General features: G+C 49.8%; 1 protein-coding gene across 1 annotated transcript in view; it reads left to right on the forward strand.

The window, feature by feature from the left end:
* Positions 1-358: 358 nt before the first annotated feature.
* The window catches only part of LOC114598400 (cysteine-rich protein 2), a 51,826-nt gene continuing 27,551 nt past the window's right edge, over positions 359-24,633 (forward strand). Inside the window, exon 1 of the mRNA XM_077928135.1 lies at positions 359-472. Within this exon, the coding sequence (XP_077784261.1) occupies positions 430-472 (43 nt within the window). The 5' untranslated portion in view covers positions 359-429. The remainder of the gene's footprint in view (positions 473-24,633) is intronic.

A 24,633-nucleotide genomic window follows, 5' to 3' on the forward strand; every position in this document is an offset into this window, starting at 1 on the left:
TGGAGGGGCTGGGTGAGGACGAGCCGGAGGGAGGTAGGATAACCATCTTCATATCCCTCGAGGGCTGTCCATGGAAGAGGGAAGCAGCCCCTTCTCCGCCCCCGGGGGCGATGGGGGGAGGGAAGGGCACCGCCGCCTGCCTCTCCCTCGCCGGCTTCTCCCTCGGGGGGCTCCGCCCGGAGAGGCGCGCCCCGCGGGAAGCGGCGCCCAGCGCAGCCGCCGCCCTGCCCCGCCCGTCCCTCCGGCTGCCGGGTCGGGGGGGGGGGGGGCCCGCTCCTCGCCCGCCCGCCCGCGCCACGGGCCCCGCCCCCTCTCGCTCCGGGCGGAGCCGCAGCCAATGGGCGCCGGCGGAGGCGGGGCGCGGGGGGGGGGGTCGGGCGGCGGCGCCGGAGACGCTCCACTCTGTCGCTCGTCCGCCTCGCGCGCGCCATGGCATCCAAGTGCCCCAAGTGCGACAAGACCGTCTACTTCGGTGAGTGGCTCCTTCCTCGCCTCCATCCCTCCCCAAGACGCGCCCGCCAGAGCGAAGATGCTGGCTGCCGCGCCCGGGCGCTCTGCCCATGCTCAGAGGCCATGCCCGGGCGGGGACAAAGCAGAAGAAGCCGGCGGGCGCCGCCTTGGCGAGCTTTGCGCTTAGCCACGCCCTCGGTGGCTCCTCGTGCGCGCGCGGTCCCCGGGCCGCGCCATCCTCTGGGGCGAAGGGCTTCTTGCCCCCGAGCCCGAAGGAGCTGCTTCTGGGCGCAGCTGCGCGCCTCCGCCTCCGCGCTCGATGGAGCCTCCCTCTTCAGAGGCAGTGTAGCGCGGACTACCCGGCGCCCTCGCGGAGCAGCAGCAGGCCCGCCTTGCGAGTGCCCAGAAGCAGATAGGCGGCCGCTCTTGGGAACTGGAGGGACCTGAGCCAGACCCGGCAGGGATGCTCTTATGCAACAACCAAACCTCAAGCCGCTCCACTAGTCCAAATGTACGGAAAATACTTTCTCGTTATCGAATCATTTGCTCTCGCAGGCCTCCTCCTCCAATCATTTCTCCTTGTCAAAAATTCACTTTCCCACCCGGCGCATTCATTCCTGCCAGATTCCCTCTTCTACTGAAAGAAAACAGTGGACGTGTCTTCTTCATTCTTACAGAACTCAGATTGTTGCTAGGTTACCCGCTCCTCTTTTGAGCACAGGGCTAATCATGCAGATGTCTCCTAAACAAAATGGTCAATTAAAAATGAGCAGCAGCAGCCCCCCTCCGTCTGCAAGAACAGGCCGGTGGGTGTGAGAGAGAGAGAGTGTTGGGTGAAACCGTTTGCTTAAGAGCATGTCGAGTGTGTTGGCGGTTGTAGAAAAGTGGAGCCACTCCCCGACTTCACCCCATCCCACTTAGCATACCATAGGCTTGCAGTGAGCGGCTGCTACTGGCTCGTTCCCATTTTTTGTTGTTATTGGAAGCTGTTTCTAGGCATGCAATGCAGGTGCCTGAGGTCAAGGAACTGAGAGGCATCCTGCATCCTTCTTTAGAACCTCTGTTGCCAAGAGCAGGACAGAGAGAACTGGAGCCTCAGTAGGATGCAGTGGGGCTCCCCATGCATAGAACCACACATTAATTTTGTATGTTGCACGAGAGTTTGGAAATCTAACTCCAGGCAGTATCATAGCTAGGGGGTGGCAAGGTGGGCCCCCGCCAGGGGCGCAGGCGATTGGGGGGCACAAAATTGGCTTAAAATATGTCCATAAATATAAATATTGATTATTGCCTCATAAGAAATGATTTTACATAGAGGGTGAATTGAATGGGTGGAGGGGGGGGGGTTGGAGAAGAGGTGGCAAGAAGAGCTCATTTGTCCATGGCTAGAGGGCGCAATCTGGACGGTTCTGCCAGGGGTGCAAGATCACCTAGCTACAGCTCTGCTTCCAGGATGACCAGAATATCATATTCTCTGCCCCAAATGCCATTAATACAGAATGAAGGTGAATAAGTGATACCTGGGCAGTTCATGAGCCACCATGTGATGGGTTTCTGGACATCATTTTAGGGTCCTTAACTTGGCAGCTTGACTGTTTTTGTGTGTTAAATTAAGCGAGTGCTGAACACCTCAGAAAGGCAATTTCTAAATCTTGGGTGTTGGTTTGTTTAGTTCAGTCAGTCAAAGGAGGCACGAAGAATGCAGGCAAGTCCTCTTTTACTGCCACTTTCTTGCCTTTGTCAGGGGAACGTTATGGCCTCTTGTTCAGCAGCAGATGCTTCAAAATGTGGGTTTGTAGCCACTGCATAATAGCCCGGCCAGATTCTGTTCTCTGTCTGGACAGCTTTTGTTCTGGGAATTGCTGTTTTAAATTAGACTGCCTTTAGGGGACCCAAGCGCTCACCAGATCACTTTCTAATGGAATTAGGGTGCAGCATTCCCTTGTTACACCCAGTCAGGCATCAATTCCATGCTGAGGATTTGCTGTGCATTGTTCGCTTTTCCTTCCTGGAATTGGTTGAGGCTCTGTGAAGCATGACATCACAATGGTATCTTCCTGCTTGTTTCTGTTCAGGAGTTATGCATAAGCCAGTGTGCTTGTTTCTCTCCCACCATCTGCAAGTAAACACACAAAGGAAGACGAATTCGCTGTTTTCTATTTAAAGACATTTGTGTGGGGGTGAAAAAACTCATTACCCCTTTCCTTGGGATCATGTTTGTGATGGGAATAACACATATTCTTTCTTCTGCTCTCTGGGGGAGTTCTGTTCTCTTGAGCATGATATGAGAGAGACAATCTAATTTTTTTAATGACTCCTGTGAGAAATATGCATGGGAAGCATTAAAGTCAGAACTGAAAACCTGAATGAATTTCTCAGGAAAGATACTTGACCAGTTACTGGCCTGGTTTAGGCAGAACAATACTGGACCAGGAATTAGCCATGTGGTCTTCATTGCACTCCCAGCTTTGACAGAGCTTTCCTGGTTTCTTAAGTCATAGTTTCTCTTGCTATCCAAACTGGGAAACTGGTCTGAGTGATCTTGGAGATGCTGTTTGATATCCTGGTTTGTTGGTAGTGGTCAGATCCCAGTATCTCAGTTCAGATGTTTCTGGAAGCAGTGCTTTAAACAAGAAAAGCTTTGCTGAAGCTGGATGTGTGAGCAGAGGAAGATGGTGAGGTGAATAGGGAGCACACAAACATACAAGTTGTTCCTGGTACAATAAGACAGGTATCTTCAGACCCAGGGCCCGCTTTTAACCCCATGCATTTGGGGACTCATTTCTTAAACATTTTCCCTTATATTTGCATGTGATAGTTCTCCTGTTTGTGGCCCAGGCCTCCGCCTACTAATGGGTCCTCAGAAATGGTTTCTGTTGTCCCTTCTTTAGAGATATTTCCTGAAAGATTTATTCCCACGTGGACTTGTGCTTTTACTAATGAAATGCATCAACAAGGTTCTATGATTCTATGCGACAATGAATTCTTATATTGTGCCTGGCTCTCACTCTTAGCTGTAGAAATCACTACAGTGGGACCTCGGGTTAAGTACTTAATTCATTCCGGAGGTCCGTTCTGAACCTGAACCTGTTCTTAACCTGAAGCACCACTTTAGCTAATGGGGTCTCCTGCACCACCGGAGCACAATTTCTGTTCTTATCCTGAAGCAAAGTTCTTAACCTGAAGCACTATTTCTGGGTTAGTGGAGTCTGTAAACTGAAGCGTATGTAACCTGAAGCGTATGTAACCTGAGGTACCACTGTATTGTGTTTGGAAATACTTAGGTCATGTGTACAGTTGTACCTTGGAAGTCGAACGGAATTCATTCTGGAAGTCCGTTCAACTTCCAAAACATTTGGAAACAAAGGTGCAGCTTCTGATTGGCTGCAGGAAGCTCTACTATTAATGAATTCTACAAATGGATGCCATGTAGCATAGAACAAGTCTTTTGGGTAGTGCCTCTCATGACTCAAAAATGCCGGTCAGTTTTTCTGACTAGACTATGTATCTGCCACAATCTGTTCAGCCATTTGTTGTATGACAGTGCACTGATGTCTAGTGGGCTGCTAGTTCTGATCTGGCCGCTGCTAGGCCAGGAATGTTTTGGTAGGAGTTGGTATGCAGTCTATAATTGATGTTTGACAGGAGAGTCATTGTTGGGAAAGGTGGCAGCTCGTGTCTGGAGATGGAGGAGGGTGGCAAATATCTCTTCCCCAAAGTGGGTGATCTTTGCGCAGGTCCACCACATATGAATGGTGGTGCCCAGCTTGGAACAGCCTCACCAGCTGATGGTGATAGAAGGGGAGTCAATCTTGTGCAAACAAAGGGGTGTGCGGTGCCATCAAAATATTGTTTTTAGTGTCATCTTCTGTGTTTTGGCCAATATAGATTTGAGCGGTGGGTTAACCCATAGCCTGTTCCATGTGTCTTCATCAACCTGGGTTCCCACATGGCTCTACAAGATATGGATGAGCCCTTCTTTGTGTCAGTAGTTCATAAAGCTGAGAAGACATACCTTTGTGTTATTGATTAGTTTGGGTGCAAAAACGTCATCTGTGAGCGCATTGCTTGTGAATGAATCACAGAACTGGGGTTGCAAAGCCTGCCTACAAAAGTTCTTAGTTATATATATTGTAGCCAGGAGTGAGAGACTGAGTTTGGAAGCTAGTGCTTCTTCTTTACTCATTGGTCTCTATGGAGGATGTCCTGCAGACTGCATATGCCTTTTGACTTCCCGTCCAGCTGCTATCATCTCTTCCAAGCTTTGTTTATTACAAACCCTGAAAGTTAAATTTAAAAAAATTCGGGAATATAATTAATAAATAAAGGTAAAGGTACCCCTGCCCGTACGGGCCAGTCTTGACAGACTCTAGGGTTGTGCGCCCATCTCACTTAAGAGGCTGGGGGCCAGCGCTGTCCGCAGACACTTCCGGGTCACGTGGCCAGCGTGACAAAGCTGCATCTGGCGAGCCAGCGCAGCACACGGAAACGCCGTTTACCTTCCCGCTAGTAAGCGGTCCCTATTTATCTACTTGCACCCGGAGGTGCTTTCGAAGTGCTAGGTTGGCAGGCGCTGGGACCGAGCAACGGGAGCGCACCCCGCTGCGGGGATTCGAACCGCCGACCTTTCGATCGGCAAGCCCTAGGCGCTGAGGCTTTTACCCACAGCGCCACCCGCGTCCCATAATTAATAAATATGTAGCAAATAAGTTTGTCTCTGAAAAGCCTGGCAAGCTGATAAGCAACAGGTTCCTGAATGTTGGTTTTCTCTCAACTACCTATCTTGACTGTTAGAACAAACGAATGTGTGGATCACTGTTTGAGGATAGGTTGGGAGCCAAACAGTGGATCTCTCCTTTTTTCACAGTTTGAACTGGATGAAGGAGAGATTTGAGAAGGAGGAGAGATTTGAGAAAGTTGTCTTGAGCCTGAATTACACTAGTCTTGAATCTGCCATGGGTGTATTTTTTCTCCAGGATGTATTCCAATCTGATAGGCCATGAACAGGCCGGGTTTAGACCAAATCGTGCTTCTATTGACCATGCAATAATTCTATATCATTTGGCGCGGAAGTATTCTTCCCCCACTCATGGTCTTCTATGTGCAGCTTTTATAGACCTGAAGGCAGCTTTTGACAGTATCTCTAGAGCGCTGCTATGGGAAAAATTGGCAAAGTGGGGCATAGATAAAAGGCTGTTGTGGCTTATGATCAAATTACATGAAGGGACGGCCGCTAGGGTGAGGTTAACACCTGAGGGCGATCTCACAAACTCTGTACCAATAAATAAGGGGGTACGACAAGGGTGCATCCTTGCCCCCTATCTCTTTAACCTCTATATTAGTGACATGAGAACTCCCCTAGTTGAGGCCCAAACCACCATTCATGCACCCAGGCTTGCAGGCTATCGCTGCCCCTTACGATTGTACGCTGACGATGCGGTGATCCTCTCATATTCAAGAATCGGTTTGAGGAGGGCCTTTAAGATCTCCGCGTTATATTGCCAAACAAATTTACTTACTATTAACCATTCCAAATCTAAAGTCCTATTTTTTTCCAGGAGTCGTAAATTGTATAGGTGGGAACTCGAGGGGAAGCCAATTGAACAAGTCTACAAATTTCAATATCTAGGAATTTACTTCCAGCATAATATGGGATGGAAAGCGCATATCACATACTTACAAAATAAGGGCAAAGCCCTTATCTACGCTCTATTATGCTTTTTCTTTACGGAGGGGGCTATGCATGTTCCATCTGCCTTAAAAGTTTATAGTGCAAAAGTGGTTGCAACTATGGCCTATGCGGTCCCTTTATGGGGCGCTTTTGTAAACCTCATGCCTCTGGTGACATTGCAAAATCTTTTTCTCAGACGCCTTTTGAAACTACCCTCCTGTGTAAGCAACTCGGCTATTCGCTTAGAACTTAAGACCCCCTCCTTAGAGATCCTGATGTGGAGACATGCCTTTAATTACTGGCTGTCCCTTTGGCATAAAAAAGGTAAAGGTACCCCTGCCCGTACGGGCCAGTCTTGACAGACTCTGGGGTTGTGCGCCCATCTCACTCAAGAGGCCGGGGGCCAGCGCTGTCCGGAGACACTTCCGGGTCACGTGGCCAGCATGACAAAGCTGCATCTGGTGAGCCAGCGCAGCACACGGAAACGCCGTTTACCTTCCCACCAGTAAGCGGTCCCTATTTACCGTATTTTTCGCTCTATAACACGCACCTGACCATAACACGCACATCGTTTTTAGAGGAGAAAAACAAGGGAAAAAACATTCTGAATGAAACAGTGGATGTATCATTTTTGTGCTTCATGCTGTGGCCACAGACATGTGATCTGATGGTGAATTTGGGGTGACCCAATGCAAAAATCCTGAGAATTCCTGTGGATCCATGCTTTGTAACCACGTTTTTGCACCATTGCAGCCCCAGGCAACAGTGGGTGCGTGATTTTTTGGGTGCAGGCTGTAGCCATGGACATGCTATGTGATCTGTTGGTGAATTTGGGGTGACCCAATGCAAAGATCCTGAGAATCCCTGTGGATCCATGCTTTGTAACCACATTTTTGCACCATTGCAGCCCCAGGCAACAGTGGGTGCGTGCTTTTTTTGGTGCAGGCTATAGCCATGGACATGCTATGTGATCTGATGGTGAATTTGGGGTGACCCAATGCAAAGATCCTGAGGATCCATGTGGATCCATGCTTTTTAACCACGTTTTTGCACTATTGCAGCCCCAGGCAACAGTGGGATCTATGCTTTGTAACCACATTTTAAGTGGGGAGCGAAGGAAAAACAAAGAAGGGACATGAGAGGGCAGAGAAGCAGCTGGCTAAGAATGCTGGAGAGGGATTTAACCGGTGGGAGGAAAGAAAGGCAAAAGTTCCCCCCCAAGCCAGCCATCTCTCTCTCTCTCTCTCTCTCTCTCTCTCCCTCCCTCCCTCCCTCCCTCCCTCCCTCTCCCTCCCCCCCCCTCTCTCCCTCTCCCCCAGCAGCACCGGAGCACAGAGAGGAATTAGAAAGAACGACACTCTGCTTGCCTGGAGGGGAGGGGCTTTCCCTGCTCTTTGTTCCCTTTCAGCAATCACAGCAACGAAACAGAGGAGGGTGGGCAGTAAGACCCTGAGGCAGAATGCAGGAAAGCTGCCACTTCCTCTTTTCAGGTTTCCCTTCTCCGTGACTCGCGATTTGACTTTTGCTTGATTTTTTGGCTCCAGGGACCACACATTCGCTCTATAACACGCACAGACATTTCCCCTTCCTTTTTAGGAGAAAAAATCTGCGTGTTATAGAGGGAAAAATACGGCATCTACTTGCACCTGGGGGTGCTTTCGAACTGCTAGGTTGGCAGGCGCTGGGACTGAGCAACGGGAGCGCACCCCGCTGCGGGGATTCGAACCGCCGACCTTTCGATCGGCAAGCCCTAGGCGCTGAGGCTTTTACCCACAGCGCCACCCTTTGGCATAAATTGCCCAATTACCATCTTATTCAGTGCCTTTGGAGAGATGAATTTACCAGCCCATGGGCAACAAAAATCCATTCCAAACTGTTGTCTTATGGAATCTCTCCGTCCGATATACTAAATTTAGATCTAATTACAGCAAAAAAGGTCATCAAACAAAGATTGGAGGAGGTTGATTTGCAACAAAATCTTACTACAGGTGGAGGTACATGTTCCCCGATAAATCAGGGCATTACATTTATGTCCCAGATACCTCAATATCTGTCTACATTATCGGTTGCATCGCATAGATTCGCTTTTGTTAGAGCCAGATTTAATGTGTTCCCCTCAAATGTGCTGAGCAATAGATTTTCTAACGGTAAAACCTCTGTTTTATGCGCATGTGACAACAAATCAATAGAATCCCTTTATCATATCTTGTTTAATTGTCCTTTATATATTGTTCCCCGATCAAGGATTCTGAGTTCAATCATTTTGGAAACTGTTGCTAAACCACCTGAATTACATCTAGCCTATCTACTACAAGACATTGACTCTTATAGAACATTACAGGTTGCCAGATTCCTGAATTCAGTTCTTTCATATAAAAGACTTCATGGAATGCTGCATGACTATTAAAAATCTAGTAAACTCTATCCACCATCTTTATATTCAAGGCCACAATATGGTACATCTAGAGATTGTATGTAACGTGATGGAGATTATGCGTTGAAATATTTTAGTTGATATTTTAGAATGTAAAATGCTATTTTATTTATTGATTGGTTTTACCTTGTGGGCTTATAGCCGAATAAAGTATTATCTATCTATCTATCTCCAGGATGTGAATTGCAATGACAGTTTCTGAAATCTAGGTTCCTATTGCTTGTTGTTGATGCCTCCCTGAAAAAAACCAGAAGGAGTTTGATTTCCATTTTCTCTTTTGTGGACTGAGGGAGAATTATTAGCTCTCACAGTGGCTTGGGACATAACAGGGGGTTTGGCAAAAGACCTGGGAATCAAGTATGAATGAAGTTGTACAACCCTTGCCAACTTCTAGGTTTGCCTTATTCCTTCTCAATGCCTTCATTTTGCTTTAGGAACTATTTGCACCACTCTTTATTGAATCTCAACTCATAGAGTCTGATTAGGAGGATCCTATCTCTCCTTAATAAAGCAAGATATGAACAAGCCTTTTGCCTGTTAACTCAGCTCCGTCACAACTCCCTTGACGGAGTGAACAATCAGATGAGGAAAACTCTAATTAATCATAGTTAATGAACGACTTCAAATAGTAGTTTGAACTGTAGTTTAATATTCTGGCTTGTTCCAAAGCTGATGACTATAGTTTCCCAGTTTGGAGCACATGGGAAGCTATGGTTAATGAGAGACTTTCTGGATTGTTTTATTATTCATTCACTACACTCCATTGTCTTTCAAGACAGACAGGTGTGAACACAATAGGCAAAAGACTTGTTCTTCTTATTGTTCCATCAAGGATCCTGTTTCACATTTTTGTTCATTTTAAAATAAATTCTGTCAAGCACATTTTTGTCAAAGAATGGCTGAAATTTTACTGCTTGGGGTGCTCTGGTGTGATGTGCCCTTTTCATTAAGAAAGGAGGGAAATGGGGGTTATTGCATAGAGTGCTGAGGACTCATGTACGTCATGTGGTACCTCAGGTTACAGACGCTTCAGGTTACAGACTCTGCTAACCCAGAAATAGTACCTCGGGTTAAGAACTTTGCTTCAGAATGAGAACAGAAATTGCGCGGTGGCGGCATGGTGGTGGCGGGAGGTCCCATTAGCTAAAGTGGTACCTCAGGTTAAGAACAGTTTCAGGTTAAGAATGGACCTCCGGAATGGATAAAGTTCTTAACCCGAGGTACCACTGTACAAGGAAAGTGAAACGGAAAACAACTCTCTAGTCTGCTTAACCTGACAAAGACGAAGGAGGAGCAGATGGAGTGCACAGTCATATTCACAGAGGGGAAATAATTGTCAAACCAAACTGTACCCATTTAAAGATTGCCAGGCTCATTCGCACAGAAACAACTAGGTCACTTGGTAGCACAGAGATAGTTGTGGCTGAAGGTGAGCTGCAAAGAGCAGGAGCTAATCACTGTATGAAAAACATCCTGAGGCCAACTACCTGTAATGCAGAACAAGTGTAAGATAACTTAGGTTTAATTTTTAAAAGAGAAGAGAGAAAGGTCACTTTGCATTGGGGAAAGAGTTTTAACCAGAATGAGTTGATTTTTTAATCAAGGCAATGTATTAGTTTCAAATCCCTAACAAAGATTAGCATGGATAAATCAAAGTTTCTCATTTTGTAGTACAGATTTCCAGAATGAGCTTGCATTGTATACAGTTTGGACCATAATTTGAGAGAAGCAAATTTGAGGAGGTGAGATCCTGAGTGTTAGAACTTGTACGTCCACCTGTGCTCTCTATGGGGGTTTTCACCCATGTGTGATCAGGCAGATTCCTGAAGAGGGTTTTTCTGAGGCTTATAGGAACGAAGTGGGTCTTTTGATTAAAATGTACCTTTGCAAAAAGAAGAGCTGATGGAAAGTGGAAAGTGGGTTGGAAATTAAATGTTTACAATGTTTGGTTCATAAATACTCTGAATTTGAGAAATGAATATTTGGACAGTTAGTTGAAAGGCATAAAATATTAGATCACCCACATTGAGAGTGAAATGAAACCTCTAATTAAAGCTCCCACCCACAAAACAAAAACTGACTAATTTAAAGACAGTGGAGAATGCAGTTATGCATTTGTAAAGTTATAAGGCAGGACTAACCTGCAACTGCAGGGTGAGGCTTCCTTGCGCTTTGACATGGAAGAGGACATTGCTTTTTGCGACTGGCAGTCAGCCTTTTGCAACAAGATGGAGATGTCCAGGAGCCACCCTTGGCACCTAGCGTTTCCACCTGTCTGGCTGCAGTCAGCTGGTCTGCTGCCCAGCAGCAGCAAAAGACACACATCCTTTTCTGTAGCACTACCCCTGCCAAACACCTAATTTGCCCAGCAGTGCCGCAGCAAGAGATGCATCTTTTGCTCCCATGCTACCCTGCAGACCACCAATTCACCCAGCAGATTTTTTGGTTGTTGTTGTTACAGGGCTTCCTGGTCTGGTAGCAAGGCAGCAAAAATAAAAGGGGGGGGGGAGCACCTAGATATTTTACTTTTAGACAGACCACAATCTAGGTCCCAGGAGTCCCACGGCTCCTAACATTCCTATCCCAGATCCTAACACTGGGTGTTAGGTTAGGGACAGGAAATGATTTCCTTCAATATGATATAATTATCTCCTTTTACTATGAGGGACGCGGGTGGCGCTGTGGGTAAAACCTCAGCGCCTAGAACTTGCCAATCGCATGGTCGGCGGTTCGAATCCCCGCAGCGGGGTGCGCTCCCGTCGTTCGGTCCCAGCGCCTGCCAACCTAGCAGTTCGAAAGCACCCTCTGGTGCAAGTAGATAAACAGGGACTGCTTACTAGCGGGAAGGTAAACAGTGTTCTGTGTGCTGTGCTGGCTCGCCAGATGCAGCTTGTCACACTGGCCATGTGACCCGGAAGTGTCTGCGGACAGCGCTGGCCCCCGGCCTCTTAAGTGAGATGAGCGCACAACCCTAGAGTCTGGCAAGACTGGCCCGAACGGGCAGGGATACCTTTACCTTTACCTTTTTACTATAGAGGGCCTAGGCTAAGTGCCTGCCCTCTTTTTCCCAATGCCTCTCCCCAGAGGGTCTTCTTCCCACCAAACTATGAAAACCCTCTGGGGCTGCTGCTTCCCAGAACTTTACTGGGTGACATGCTGCTGCCTACAGTTTCTTTCCTGGGCCTTGCTGCCCTTCCGCAGGCCTTCCTGATGTTGCGTGCCTTGGTGCAAGGGCTGCCTGCACAGTTGGGAAGGACCCCAAGACCTATATCAAAACTCCTTGGCTCTCAGACCACAGGTGCACCTTTTGCAGATTTGAAGAGGTCTTGGCCTTCCTCTAGAGGAGCTTGGAACAAGCTCTCTGTTCTGTAGCTGAGCTGCTGGAAACTGTCGTCACAGCCCACCAGCCACCCCATGCCTCTGAATGCATACACCCAGCCAGCTGCTGTGTAGCAGCAGGGGAAAGAATGACATCCGTGGAACTGCCACCTCTTTGGAAATGCATGCATTGGATATGGTCGAGCTTAATCCCATGTGTGGAATTAACAACTGCATATAGATACCCCTGACCCTTGGCTACGTCCCAGATGCTAGCTTCCCCCCTTCCTTTCCCACTAAGTTGCCTGCTGTGTCTTCCAGCCATGAAGGCAGGGAAGTTGGAAGAAATAAAGCAGGCTGTCATCTTTTTACTTTCTGAACTGTTGCATTCCGTACAGTAGGAAACATTTCTCTGCTTCATGACCAGCTCACTTTCCTCTCTGGAAAGAACACTGGGCTTCTGTCTGGCTGCTGGCAGGCTGTCTCTGGGGCATCATGTTGTTGCTGCTTCCTGCACTGGCTGCTTGTTAGAGGCCGAGTTTTGCTTTCCGGGTTGGGTTTTGTTTCCTATGTTCCCTTTATGAGCAGCCCAGCAAGTTGGACTGATTGCAGTCTGGTTTCTTTCTTTTTGCTTTCCTTTTTATAGCACACCATCACTTCTTCCCTTAGTTTGCTCCATTGATTTTGAATGACAAAAACATTAGCAGTTTCTCAGATACTTAAAATGAAGTGCTCTGTGAAAGCTTATGGTGTTTGTGGTTTAAGATGCTACAGAACTTTTTGTTTTGGCTGCAACATGGGTAATGTGGCTAATTGTACAGAAATTTGTACCACTGAAAATTGTACAGTACCACAGTGAATAGCTAAGCTTGGTGTGGAGTATGAAGAGAGCAAGTAGAAGCATTTTTAGATTTTCCCTTAAGATTTTTTTGTGAAGTTCCAGAGATTACATAATCATCATGATCTGGTTTAGGTTGAAGCATATAGTGAACATTTGACGGGGGTGATACCATGTGCACGTGTGCATGGAACAGCAAGTGCCTGGGTGTTTTCATTCGAAAGTGCCTTTTTCATTTGGGTGCTTTTTCTCTGGATTTGCCATCTTTTGTTTACTTACTTACTATGGAGCAGCTACATGATTTTCAGAGCAAACCTTCAGCGTTCCCCCCCCCCCCATCAATTTGTAGCTATATTTGTGATAAAGTGCAACTGCAAGACAAAGATAGGCTTTTTACTTCCAATGCTTTGCAGGACTCAGAGGAAATGGCCTTATTCCAAGTCAGACCATTGATCCCTGTAGCTCAGTATTGTTGACTATTAGCAGCTGTCCAAGGTTTCAGGTGGGTGTCTTTCTGGTATTCTACCACCCAGCTATGGCCCTTCCCACTATTTAACCATTGAAAAAATAAAATAAAAAATAGAGGACATGAGTAATTTTAAGATCTCCCCCTGCAGGAAGAAAAAGTGTCATCAGGGAAATTTCAAGGAGCAAATCAGAAGTACAGTACTCATCATGAATCCCTAGCCCAGATCAACAGGAAGCAATAACATAGGCCGAATTTGCAAACAGAAGCCTTTCACTTAGCAACACAATGGATCTTTGCTAAATGGGATATACTTGCGGGTAGACACTATAGAAAGAGCATGGTTATGGAGAAGGGCATCTTTGTTGGGTAATCTAGAAAGCTATATAGGACTGTGTCCAGGTTAATCCCATGTCCAGGTTATTGTAGAAAATACTGCATCAGCTGTGCTGAAGGGCTTTAAGGGAGAAGCACCTTCCGTTTGTCTTTACTTTCCTGCAGAGCTTCAACAGCACCATGGGATGAGCCATGAAGAGCCAGTTCTCCTTAGACTACTGCATTATGCAGTAGGGTGTGGTCCTTACCAGCTGCTGGGAATCCTTCATGGGGAGAGTGCTGGCCCAGAATGTGGCCTCCTGTGGGGGTTGGTTTGGCCATTGTGAAAGAGGAGGCTGTGCTAGGTTGGCCTTTGGTCTGAACCAACAGGGATTTCCTTATGTTCTTAATTTAAACCTTGGAAAAAAGTGCTCACTGAACCTCACTGCTACATCCTGCAAAGAATGGATGAGAAGCTGAAGAAACCATGTCCCTCTTTTCTCATAGTTTATTTATTTATTTTTACAAAAGAATTCCTTCTTAAGCCCAGCTCCTTGCAGCAAACAAAGAGAAGGATGAAGAAGGGAGAGGTGGCTTCTGGGTTGCTGTTTTTAAATAATATTTATTAAAAGTTTAAAGATTACAGATAGAAGTAAAAAAGAGAAAAAGTAAACAATACAAATCAATACATTACAATACATAAAAAAGAGGGGGGAAAGCAAAAGACACAATACATCAAAACAAAAACAAAAGCAAAAACAATTAAAAACACATCCAATATTTCCATATCTTTGTCTTTCATTAACTTGTTTCATCGACCTCCTCACACCTCCCTTTTTTGTATTCTAGTTATTAATTATTTCAGCAAATCCTTTCCATCTTTCACTGTTTTCTGTCATTTAATTGTCTTGATTTATTTTAACCTTATCTTATCATTAAAACCCTAAAACTTATTTGAACTTAACTCCTTATAACGTTTCTACGTTATAAGCCATGTAATTACGTTATAATTAAAGCCATGTAATTTCATCCAACATTTTTCTAACACTCATTAATTTTACAATATTTCTCTAAATAAATTTTAAACTTTTTTCCAATCTTCTTTCACTGTCTCTTCTCCCTGGTCTCGGATTCTGTCAGTCCTTTCTATCAATTCCATATGGTCCATCAACCTGGTGATCTTCTGTCCGAGGCTCTTAACTCTTTTCCATGTCCCTTCTGCAGATCTTCTTCATATTTATACATGCACTTAACTTTATCTTCTGCTGATCTTGTTCTTAATTTCCTTCCTTTGGCACTGAGGAGTAGATCTCGGGGAAACTCCAACCTAACAATGTCTTTATTCCTTCTCGGCAGGTCAGCCCATTCTCCATAGTCAAAACTAAAGTCCATAAGATATTTCAGAGCGTGTTTCAAAATCCTTCCGAAGCTAAAGGCCCCCACAACTCCAGTCTCCCCCTGACCCAAATCCAGATCCCAAAAGCCAGAGCATCCCTGCATAAGGGGATCTATCCAATTTTCCTTCTCAAATCCAAGTGGGATTCCATCCCTCCAAATCTGGCTTTCTCTAAATTCAATCGTAGAAGGCAACAGCTTATATTCATCAAATTGCCTCTGAACAGCCGGGGCTCTCTCCACTTGTATTACTTGAGGTTCAACAACAGCTTTCTCCCTTGTCTTCTCCACAACTTGCCATGTCAAAATGGATTCCTGAATCGATTCCTGAGAAGTTTCTGTATAGGTATTCACTTTTTGTCCCAAATCAGTCATTTTTTGTCCCAAATTATCAATTTTAGTAGTCATCACATCCGTCTTCTCATGAAGCTGTTCCAATAAAGCACTTATCTTGCAAAATGCAATCGCTAGGGCTTCTTCTGTCAACATTCTTGTCCAAGGTCAATCTCTGATTCTCACGGTCTTTAATCTCTGCAGCTGGAAAATTCCCCAGCTCCACTCCTGCAACAGTTTCAAAAGCTCCCTCTAAACAATTTCTATTTGTATCCGTCCTTTTAAACACAGATCCAGCAACAAAATTAGTTTCAATTTTCAGCTACTTTTGCTCCTTTTTAAGTGCAAAAGGAAACAATGGAAACAATATGTTTCTCTTATTTAACTGTCTGTCAACATACGTTTTATTCACAGTCAATGAACTTTCCCAAAACGTCGATCTTACTGGCAGCCCGTTCCCAGGTTCAAAACGGTGGTAATTTATCTTTCTTCACTCTCTCTCCTGCAGACTTAGGCAATCTAAAATTTCCCCCCTCTTCTCCTGCTTCCAAGGGGGGTTTAGTAGTTTTAACCGATGGAAATTTAATCCTTTAGAAGAGGCTTTCCAAGACTTTAGCTTGCAGCGCCTTTGCTTCAATCTATTTACAAAAGAGGAAGGCAGACTTCCTGTTTGAAACCTTCCTGTTTCGGTGCCAAATTAAGATGTTTAAAGATCCAATTTTCCGTTCTACTCACGGGTAGTTGTTTAAAGTCCAATTGTCCACAGGAAAAAGTCAGCGCTCTCCAGCAACAGCAATGCGGCTTCACTCCGTGAAAGAAGCAGTCGATGCGAAGCACCGCGCCGCTCACCCCACGTCGCTCCGGATCCCCGAAACCGGGTTTCCCCACAAGTAGGGGAGGCGCAAAAGGTGCCAGCCGAATCCCACATCCACAGGCTTCTCCCGCCTGTGGTTTTTAGTGGGTCTCCGCCTCGCCGTGGCGGTCCAGACCCTGATTTCCATGGAGCGGATTCCTCCCGATCAGAGGAAATCCGCCATTGCTGGAGGCGCTAACCCAGAAGTCCTGGGGAGAGGTGCCTTCTGTTCCACAAGTTGGGCTTCAGAAGGAAGTGCCATCAATGTCTCACTGCTCCTGCTGTTAAGCTGTGGGTGAACATATCAGATGACACAGTGATTCTTCAAACAGCTCTTGTTTATTCAGAGGCAAGAACAGAACTGAACTGAAGGGCTCAGTCAGCCTGCTTATATAGAGCTCCAGTACAACGTCACTGAACATCACTTTCGATCCTTCATTTGCATAAAAACTATCTGTCAGGGCCGCCTCAGGTCCCAGCTCACAAGAGACCAACGCCAAGTCCACTTTATTTACAAAAGTCTTTATTGAAGTACATTGTTTGTTCCACAGCCGAGGCGCGCAGCCCCACGTCTGTTACGCTTAGACCGCTGAAGTCCCCTCTGAATCAGTCCCGCCTCTACACCAGTTTAAGAGGCTTGTGCTGGTCCACCTCTTCCTGTCCTTCCTTTTCCGCAGGGTCTTTCTGCCCCCCTGGGTTCCTTCCCTCCTGCTTTCCCCTGACGCTGAGTCCCCAGACGCCTGTTCCCCCCTCCTCCGTGCTTTGGGACCAGGCTCCTCCTCCGGGCTCTCCGCATTTCCGCGCGCCTCCACATTTGAACTTGGCGCGCGTTCGCTACCCCTGACCTTCCTCTTGACAGTTACACTACTCTCTGTACTACTCTCCGCCCCTTCCGGCAGGACGTCTTGCCCCGATCTCCTTCCCCTCTCTGCTTCCTGCTCTGCTTCGTCTGTCACACTGGGAACTCCACCCTCTTCACTCCGTTCCGGCGGGGAAGCCGGCCCCGATCTCCAACTCCCACTCGGGGTTTCCCTGCTGCTCCCCTGCTCCTGACGAGTCCCCCCTGTGGCTCCCCTTGGCCTGACCAGGGGCACCCCCTTTTGGGAATCCTCCGATTCACTTGAAAGACTCATGGAAACCCTCAAGTCATTGTCATCCTCCTCCTCCTCGTTCCTGGATTCTTCCCCCTCGCTCTCAGTCTCCTCCCTCATCTGTGCCTCTCTCCCTGAACCCCTGACATCCATCCCCCCCTCGAAGCCCCCCCTTCCCCCCTCCCGCCCGTCGGGCGCAGGTTTTGGGAGCCGCGTCTCTGCGGGGGTAGATGCTGGATACAGTTCGTCTACTTCGATTTCCTCTGCTTCCAGCTCAGTGTATGTGTGCTTGAACTCGGGTTCGTCTCCCAAAGTGTTCTCGGTCTCCTCTCCCATTGTTACTTCGTCCGGTGCTGTTGGCCAAGGCCCCTCCCTCCACCTCCTGCGCCAGTCCTCCTCTGGTTGCTCGTCCAACCAATAAGAGGGTTCCGTCTCCACCCCCGAGCACGATCCCCTGGGGGGGCTCGATTCTGGCGTTCTCTCCTCCGCGGAAGAAAACCCCCGGAAAGTGCTGGCTGAAAGTGTGGGCGTAAAAAGCCAGTCGTCAAAGTACTCGGCTGGCATGGGCCTGTGTGGGAAAAGGGCATGGAACTCGTCCTTGAGAAGAGGCTCGTCCAAAGCGTAGTCCGGCACCCAACTGTTGGCGCTGGCTGGGGTACCCTCTCTGGCGAGAAAATATTCTACTCCCTCTTCCCCCCATCTCGAGTCCAGAATCTCTGTGACCTCGTTGATTGGTTCGGCCCTAGGTGACCTCCCCCTCTTGGGTGACTCTCTGCGTGGTTCTGGTGCCGTCCCTGACTCCTGAAATCTGTGTGGGGCCTTGTAGGGGGTGAGCACCGACCTATGAAAGACCGGGTGCATTCTGGAACCTTCGGGGAGGGCCAGTCGAAACGCTACGGGATTGATCCTGGCCTCAACTTGGTATGGCCCTAGCTGCCTGTGTCCTAGCTTCTTCTTAGCTAACGACTTGGCCGGCACCGCTTGGGCCGCTAACCATACCCAGTCCCCCACCTGGATGTCTTCTCCCGCCCTCCTGTGTTTGTCCGCCTGCACCTTATAGGCTTGTTTAGCTAGCTCCAAATGTCTCCGCAGCTCCTCGTGCACCTCTTGCAGTTCTGCTGCGAAATGGTCGGCCCCCTGCAGCGCCCCCTCCCCCGTCGTTACGAACCCCGGGAAGGTTCTGGGATGTCGTCCATTGTTAGCGAAGAACGGCGTCACCCCCGTCAACGCGTGCTTCGTGTTGTTGTAGGCAAACTCAGCCATCGGCAGGTAATCCACCCAAGCTGCGGGTCGCTGATTGGCGTAACATCTCAGGTACTGCTGCATGATAGCGTTGACCCTCTCTGCTTGACCGTTGGTCTGTGGATGTCTCACCGACGATAGGTTGATCTTGACGTGCAGGATACCTAGGAGCTTCTGCCAGAAACTGGAAACAAACTGGCGCCCCCTGTCGGACAGGATGGACCGTGGCAGCCCATGCACTTTGAACACGTGGTCGATGAAGAGTTTGGCGGTCTGTTCCGCTGTCGCCACCTTCGCGCAAGGAATGAAGTGCGCCATCTTGGTGAACAGGTCCACAACCACCAGTACCGCCGTCTTGCCTCGGGAACTGGGCAGATCAGTAACAAAGTCCAGCGCTACCCGCTCCCACGGTTGCAGTGGCGTCTCCAGCGGTTCCAGTAGTCCGGCTGGCTTCTGGTGCACTGGCTTGGACCTTTGACAGGTGTCACATCTGGCGACGTAATCTGCGATCTCTCCTCGCATTTGGGGCCACCAAAAGTCCCTGGCTACCAGTTCTGCTGTCTTCTCCTTGCCGAAATGGCCCGCGCTGGGTGCGTCGTGCAACTGGTGCAGAACCTTTGCGCGGAGATCGTCCCCTGGCACGTAGAGGGCACCTTTGCGAGTTAACAGCCCGTCGCGTATCTGGAACTCGTCATCTCTCGTTGTACCTCTGCGCAGCTCTTCCATCTTGGATTGTGCAAACTGATCCGTCTGCAGCGCGCGTCGCACCGCGTCCAGGTCGACGGCGACTGAAGCGCACGCCCACGCCTGCGGTGCGAAAATGTGCTTGGCTGCTACTGTTGCCGCTTCCTCGAGATATTGCGGTTTCCTTGAGAGCGCATCGGCTATGACATTGGAGTCCCCCGGGATGTACTCTATTCGGAAGTCGAAATCCGCGAAGAATTCCACCCAGCGCATGTGCCTCTGGCTCTGGAGCTTCGCCGTGCGCCAATACTCTAAGTTCTTGTGGTCCGTGCGGACCTGCACGGTGTGCTTGGCTCCTATGAGGAAGTGCCGCCACGCTTTGAAAGCCGCGTGAATGGCCAACAACTCCCTGTCCCAGATGGTGTAGTTTTGTTCCGCCTTGCTGAGCTTCCGGGAGTAGAAAGCACAGGGCCTCCAGTGCCCTTGCGGATCTTCCTGCAAAAGGACGGCCCCTACCGCTCTGTCTGAGGCGTCCGTCTCGACCCGCATGGGCCTGCCGGGATTCACGTGCAGCAGCTGTTCCTCGGAGGCGAAGAGGCTTTTAAGCTTCTGAAAAGAGCGCTCCGCCTGGTCCGTCCAAGTGAACTTCTTCTTCTTGGAACTGAGAGTGTCCGTGATTGCTGCTGTCTCCTTCGCGAAACCCCTGATGAACTTGCGGTAAAAGTTGGCGAAACCGATGAACCTCTGGACTTCCTTCCGATTGCGCGGGCTCTTCCAGTCCAACACCGCGCGGACCTTGACGCTGTCCATGGCCAGCCCCTTGTCGGACAGCTTGTAGCCCAGGAAATCCACCTCCGTCACATCGAACTGGCACTTCTCCAACTTGGCGTAGAGTCTGTGTTCCCGTAGTCTCTGCAGGACCTCCTTTACGTCTCTCTCGTGAGCCTCCGGCGATTCTGAGAAGATCAGGATGTCGTCGAGGAAGCACACGCACTTCTTGTAGAGGAGTCCCGCTAGCACGTGATGCATAAAGGCTTGGAAGCAGTGGGATCCATTTTGGAGACCAAAAGGCATAACTCTGTATTCATACGTGCCCAGAGGCGTGAACATGGCCGTCTTCCACTCATCGCCCTCACGCATGCGTATGAGATTGTACGCTCCGCGCAGATCCAACTTGGTGAAGATCCTCCCCTTCCGCACGGTCGCTAGGAGGTCGTCAATCTTGGGCATGGGAAAGGCCTTGGGCTTTGTCATCGAGTTTATGGCTCGATAGTCCACAATGAGTCTCTTCTGGGGCGTGTCCTCCTTCTTCACAAAAAACACAGGACTGCCCCCCACCGCTTTGGATTCCCGAATGAATCCGCGCTTCAAATTGTGCTCTATGAACTCCCTGAGTTCTTGCATCTCATCTTCAGACATGGAATACAGCTTTGCAGTCGGCAGCTTCGCCCCCGGCAACAGGTCAATCGCACAGTCGTAAGGCCTGTGGGGTGGCAGCTGGTCAGCTTCCTTCTCGCAGAAAACCTCCAAAAATCCCTCGTACTTGCGGGGGACTGCCTGCACCATGCCTAGTTGCAGTTGCTGCCCAGCTTCCTCCCCTTGGCTGGACTGGATGCAATGTTGAGCACAGTACGATGAGCAAAAGGTGAGCTGTCGCTGGTACCACGCCACTGCTGGACTGTGTCTCTCTAGCCAGCTCATGCCTAACACTATAGGCGTGTCTGATAGGCGGGTGACGTTGAAGCTAATGACTTCTCGATGATTCCCAATCTGCATCACCATGGGTGGCGTCTGTTGTACAACTTGCCCGCCTAGCAACTTCCTGCCATCGACCGTGACGATGTTCAGGGGCGTCGTAGCTGGCAGAAGCGCTATGCGATGCTGCTTGACGAACTGCACCCCCACAAAGTCCGCGTTGCTTCCAGAGTCGATTGTAATGGGGACTTCCAGGGTGGGTCCATTCGGCAACTGGAGTGTTGCAGTGAGCTGCACCGCTGGCTTAGGTGGTAAGGGGTCTGTGTGCTGCAAAATCGCTGGGGACTGCTCTACAGACTCGCCTGGCTGAGCCCCAGCATCGCTGTCTCCAGCCAGGCACTGTCGTTTCCCTGAAACTGCTCCTCGTGAAGTACGTCTGCTGCGACCGTTGCTAAAGCTGCAGTGTGTTTCTGGAGCCTCTGGGGACACTCTTTAGCCATGTGCTGTGCACTATCACAGATGTAACATTTCCTGTTCCCTCTAGGAGGCTTCGCCTTGACTGCACCGGACGTTGGGGCTCTGGCTGCTGTCTGAGCTCTAGCACCGCCAAGCTCCATTGGTTCCTCCCCCTGCCGCATTAGAGGCGAAGGATGTGCCTGGCCGAACTCCCTGGGGATAAAAGGAGGTGCCCTCGCTGGCGCACACACCTGGCGACCTTCCTCACTGTGCCAAGGACGTTCTTCGTGTCGTATTCCAATCGCAAGAGCCCTCTGTACTACTTCTGCTAGGGTTTGAGGTCTGTCACCCCTGGCCAATTCATCTTTTATGGAGCTGTGGAGTCCCTCCCAGAACAAATCTCTCACTGGTTTGGAGTCTTTCTCCCAGCCCAATACAGTCAGCAATGCAAAAAAGCGCGAATGGTACTGACGCACAGTGGCTTTGCCTTGTCTGAGTCCGTGCATCTCTTGGCGCGCAACATCAACATCCACGGTGGACTGGAAACAAGCGTCCATCACTTTGATAAATTCATCAGAATCGCGGCGGGCAGGACCATCTTCACGCCACAAATTGCGCAGCCACGCTCTGGCGTCTCCATGCAAATGAGTCACAATAAAACCCACTTTCTCCTCCTCATCTTTAAAGTCATTGCGAAGCAAATGCAGTGCATACAGGACATCTGCTCTGAAACTGGGGTAGTGCTTCAGGTTCCCATCGAAGTGGGCGACCAAACTGCCCCCCCCCGCCTTCCAAGTCCAATTCCCTCTGATCTGGACCCTGGGAACCCCTCTCTGCATGCACGCTCCCACCTGGCTTGCAGATCCTGGCATCGCTTCTCCGCATCGTCACTCTTCTTCTGAGAGGCTATTACTGCAGTGGAGAGCTCGGTGACTGCGTTCCGTAGTGCTGTCAACTGTTCCTCCGCACTCATGGTTGCCACACTTCGTGAGCTTTGCAAAAAAAGGAGAGGGGACTTACTGTCAGGGCCGCCTCAGGTCCCAGCTCACAAGAGACCAACGCCAAGTCCACTTTATTTACAAAAGTCTTTATTGAAGTACATTGTTTGTTCCACAGCCGAGGCGCGCAGCCCCACGTCTGTTACGCTTAGACCGCTGAAGTCCCCTCTGAATCAGTCCCGCCTCTACACCAGTTTAAGAGGCTTGTGCTGGTCCACCTCTTCCTGTCCTTCCTTTTCCGCAGGGTCTTTCTGCCCCCCTGGGTTCCTTCCCTCCTGCTTTCCCCTGACGCTGAGTTCCCAGGCGCCTGTTCCCCCCTCCTCCGTGCTTTGGGACCAGGCTCCTCCTCCGGGCTCTCCGCATTTCCGCGCGCCTCCACATTTGAACTTGGTGCGTGTTCGCTACCCCTGACCTTCCTCTTGACAGTTACACTACTCTCTGTACTATTCTCCGCCCCTTCCGGCAGGACGTCTTGCCCCGATCTCCTTCCCCTCTCTGCTTCCTGCTCTGCTTCGTCTGTCACACTGGGAACTCCACCCTCTTCACTCCGTTCCGGCGGGGAAGCCGGCCCCGATCTCCAACTCCCACTCGGGGTTTCCCTGCTGCTCCCCTGCTCCTGACGAGTCCCCCCTGTGGCTCCCCTTGGCCTGACCAGGGGCGCCCCCTTTTGGGAATCCTCCGATTCACTTGAAAGACTCATGGAAACCCTCAAGTCATTGTCATCCTCCTCCTCCTCGTTCCTGGATTCTTCCCCCTCGCTCTCAGTCTCCTCCCTCATCTGTGCCTCTCTCCCTGAACCCCTGACACTATCCAATCACTGAACGTCACTTTCGATCCTTCATTTGCATAACTATCTACAGTATCCCCCTGCTGGCCCAGGGTGAGAACTTCAGTACATAACACCACTCCCCACCGAGATAAGGCATTAGTTACAATCGTAATGGTTTCCTTATATACAGCACTACACGTAATGGTTCAATTAGGCACAAAAGCATATCGGTTACATTTCACATACCTCCACATACTTAGACCAACAGTGATACATGTCCAACAACATAGTCCTTTAAATAAGTTGGGCGCTTGGAAACTCTGCCAGACCGCCGGGGACTGGTAGCCAAGTCCGGGGGGGCCACCCAATTCTTGCTGAGGCTGTGGTGCGACCCTAGGTGGCGTTGAAACCAAGTCCCCTGGCTCCACTGCTGTGGGTGGAACCTCCGCAAGTGGAGTTGGCGGAATGTCAGGCACTGCAGTGGTCTGAGGCTGTGGTAAGTCTGGCAGACCATCTGAAGTGGCTTGGTTCGGCTCCACACCCGCAGTTTGTGAGAGAGGTGTAGGTGGAGCCTCACCATCTGTAAGTGTCTGTTCCGGAGCCACGAGGGCAGTTGGGGGCACCGTGGTAGTGTCTAAGTCCCCAACCCTGCGCCTAAGCTGGTCTATGAGCTGTCCTTCTTCGAGTGCCACCTGGTACGAGCGAGGTCCAGTGACTCCCACTACTGTGGCTGGCACCCAAGGAACCCCCACAAAGTTCTGGGCAAAGACCTGGTTTCCTGGAACAAATGACCGTGGTGCTTTGGCACAGCCTGGGGGTTTGGCCACGGCAAAGTCTGGGTGCAGCCGGTCGAGCTGGGACCCGAGGCGGCAGCCCATAAGCAGTTTGGCAGGACTCTGTCCTGTGGCCACATGAGGGGTGATGTCTTGTACGAACAAGTATTCGGCGATCCACTCGTGCCAGTCTCCCCGGTCCAGGCGCGCCAGTGCCTCTTTTGTCGAGCGCACCATTCTCTCTGTTTGCCCGTTGCTGGACGGATGAAATGGTGCCGTTAGGGCACGGCGGATGCCCAGTCCCTAAAGGTACCGCTCAAAAGTGCCTGACATGAAATGTGGTCCGTTGTCAGAGACAAGGACATCAGGACACCCATGCATCGCAAAGAGGCCTCGCAGCATCTGGATGACGGCCTCGGTAGTAGTGGAGGGCATCAGGGCCACCTCCAGCCATTTGGAATAGGCGTCCACCACTACCATAAAGGTCTGGCCGTGAAAGGGGCCGGCCAGATCAATGTGCACCCTCAACCAGGGTGTCTTGGGCGTCTCCCAGGTGTGTCCCTTAGCTGCCGGTGGCGCAGGCCTCGATTCTTGGCACGCTTGACAGGCGGAAACCCAGGCAGTGCATCGTCCATGTTAGGCCACTAGACGTAACACCGAGCGAACGCCTTCATTTTGACGATTCCTGGGTGGCCAACGTGCAGAGCCTCAAGGACGCGTTGACAGAGTCACGACGCGGTCTCCCCACAGCAGACAGTCGCGAGGAGCCAAGAGTTCATGTTGTCTGGTTGCGAAGGGCTGGAACTCCAATGCAAAGGGCCCTTGTGGCCACCCCCTCCACACCCAGTTGAG

Source organism: Podarcis muralis, chromosome 5, assembly GCF_964188315.1.
Source record: "Podarcis muralis chromosome 5, rPodMur119.hap1.1, whole genome shotgun sequence".
Lineage (NCBI taxonomy): Eukaryota > Metazoa > Chordata > Lepidosauria > Squamata > Lacertidae > Podarcis > Podarcis muralis.